This window comes from Ischnura elegans, chromosome 2 (assembly GCF_921293095.1).
Source record: "Ischnura elegans chromosome 2, ioIscEleg1.1, whole genome shotgun sequence".
Classification (NCBI taxonomy): Eukaryota; Metazoa; Arthropoda; class Insecta; order Odonata; family Coenagrionidae; genus Ischnura; species Ischnura elegans.
In genome coordinates, this window is record NC_060247.1 from 100,897,419 (window position 1) to 100,900,232 (window position 2,814).

Genomic DNA, 2,814 nt, shown 5'->3' on the forward strand with positions numbered 1-2,814 from the left:
CTAAGTGAATGCTATAAAATACTTAACCTATACTCATAAAGGTTGACAAAATATATACAGCTTGTATAGTTCAATCCCAGACTGTGTAGGGATAGCAGAAATGATTCCTTAACCTCCCCTTAACGTTGACCGATAATATCAACCATAGAATAACTCGTATCTAGCCATGGTGTAGCCATGGTCTAGCCTAGGTCTAGGTCTAGGTCTAGGTCTAGGAATAATATAAATTTTTTTTTTTTTTTTTTTTTTTTTTTTTTTAAATTTTTTTTTTTTTTTGCATTTTTTATATTTTTCCAAATCCGAGGAGAAAATTTGAGGGTTACATTGTTGATGAATAAGACACAAGAATCAATCACTTAAGTTATCTTTATTTTTCAATTTTCAATTTTAATGATATTATCCACATCTAGGTAAATTGAAAATTTCTCTTCAAAGTAGTTGTATTCACTTATCTCCTTTTTTGTTAGTTTAAAGTATTTTGGGAGGAAGAGCTTCCTCTTCCTCCCATCGAACAGAAAATGTGCCACTAGTGCATCACCGTATTGCGTGTTTATGCTCTCTAAACTTTCCACCGGATATCTCATTTGTTTTACCAGCTTCTCCTTCTTCACACACAAATTTTCCTCCTGACATCTCATCAGCGATGCAAACACTGGCGAGATGACGGAGGATGATGATCCGGCAGTGGAGGCGGATGCTGCTGCTGCTCTGCTGCTACCCTTACGGGACGTCACGGTCGCGTAAGTCAGTTCATGTGAGGTACCAGCAGCAGTGGTGGTAGTCGTCGGTTTAGTATTCATGGTCTATAAAATAAAGCATAAGTTTGAATGTAATATTGTATCTCAGTAAGTATTTTTAAGAATTATCATATTATCATTTTTACTTGAAACTTGATGTATTGTCAATCTATTACATCTGTATGATTCTCATATGAATGATATTAATAATATTTTCTTACTTACAATTTAGAAGGCTGGAACTATGGATTGGATTGCAGGAATCAACTGCGGCAATGGTAGAAGTCAACTGCAAGGTGTACGACGATGATGAGAACAATTGCAGGCTGGAAGTGCGGCGAAAGCAGGCTTGGAGTTGCGGTGACGACGGTCTAAGGCAAACTGCAAGGTGTACGACGATGATGAGAACAATTGCAGGCTGGAAGTGCGGCGAAAGCAGGCTTGGAGTTGCGGTGACGACGGTCTAAGGCAAACTGCAAGGTGTACCACGACGGTGAGGACGACGGTAAGACGCTGTGATGCAACCTCGAAAAGGATCGTCTTATATACAAAATCTTCGGGCAACTCACACCACACTTCACCCTCATCCCACTCCCCTGTTCGCGGTAAGGTAAGTGCTATTTCATTTTTTATCTCAAGTCCGATTCTCCTTGGAGCGTGTGTTAACCTTTAAAGCGAAGCGTCCTCAGCCAGTTAGCCTTGAGCTTTTTCACATCACGTACACCTGCTCGACTCTCCTTGAATTATACTCGTCCTCAATTTCTCCTTGGAGATGTGTTAACCTTTCAAGCGAAGCGTCTGCAGCCAGTTAGCCTTGAGCTTTTTCACATCACGTACACCTGCTCGACTCTCCTTGAATTATACTCGTCCTCATTTTCTCCTTGGACCGTGTGTTAACCTTTCAAGCAAAGCGTCCTCAGCCAGTTAGCCTTGAGCTTTTTCACATCATGTACACCTGCTCGACTCTCCTTGAATTATACTCGTCCTCAATTTCTCCTTGGAGCATGCATTCACTTTAGCTTTGAAAATTCCTTCTTTAAATTTATTATCATTTTCTCACGTCAGCCACCTGCTCCAGCGTTCATAGTCTGTTCACCTCAAGTTCACCTTCAAGCATGTCTTCGCTCCGAGCAAAGCGCCTCCACCCATTAGCCTTGAACTTTTCCCACATCACGTTGCATACACCAGCCTCCTTGGAGAGCGAATCAAGTCTTAACTGGATGATGTACCCACACTCCATCTCTCCAGAAATTTTTATTTTTTAACATCGGATGCGTTTATAAATACAGCAGCGTTTCCAAAGGAAAGTACAGTTCTGATTTTTAACGATTAGCGTGCAGATCATAGTTCTTCATCTCCTTGCTTCTCAAGAGAAACGTTGTTCTCTATGTTCACGCTACTTGTGTCACACATCAGTACCGCATTTTGTAGCAGAGTGCACCATTTTGCTTCTTGGTCCAGTACCTATTCTGCAGTCTCTTCGCACTACTAGAGGTAAGCAATTATGAAGTCGTTACGTTTATTATGTATTCAACAAATTACAGACAGTATAATATATTTTGCAGAAATGAAAACGAATTTTGCACTTCCTTTAAGCTGTAGCCAAATTTCACATAATATTCTCTTGATGAATAACATTAAATTGATCTTGAAATATTACTTAAATGTTCTTCCCATTCAGATATATATATTAATTGAGAAAGAAATAGTAAACACATTTTGATATGTTTTACTTTTCCATTGCAGTAAACTTAAAAAAGATCACATTTACAATGAATACATTGTTTCATTTATGCTTGGAAAAAATATCGAAAGTTATTGTTAGACAATCATATAGTATCACAAACAATGAAGATACACAAGGATATGTTTTTCATAGAGTAGTACAGAACAATACAGATAATATCATTATGATTTTTTGCCAGTCTTTACCAAGACATATATTCAATCTAGTGACATATCATGTTATTTTGGAGGAAGAAGCATATTTATTCGAAATGGGTTTTGATTGTGACAATGATCGTTATGAACACAACCATCAATTTCCATATATTTAGAAAGTTATACTCATCAGTTA

General features: G+C 38.1%; 1 protein-coding gene across 1 annotated transcript; it reads left to right on the top strand.

Moving 5' to 3' along the window:
• The first annotated feature begins 273 nt into the window (after positions 1 to 273).
• LOC124174105 lies at positions 274 to 2,398 on the top strand. Its single transcript, XM_046553236.1, has 2 exons — positions 274 to 740; positions 970 to 2,398. The coding sequence occupies exons 1-2, from the start codon at positions 661 to 663 to the stop codon at positions 1,202 to 1,204; spliced, it is 315 nt and encodes a 104-aa protein (XP_046409192.1). The 5' UTR covers positions 274 to 660; the 3' UTR covers positions 1,205 to 2,398.
• Positions 2,399 to 2,814: the final 416 nt, after the last annotated feature.

Bases quoted from the DNA above. Each gene is read 5' to 3' on its own strand.
- LOC124174105 (XM_046553236.1), top strand. From the start codon at position 661: ATGACGGAGGATGATGATCCGGCAGTGGAGGCGGATGCTGCTGCTGCT. The intron at 741-969 runs GTAAGTCAGTTC...CTTACAATTTAG, and splicing joins TTACGGGACGTCACGGTCGC to AAGGCTGGAACTATGGATTG.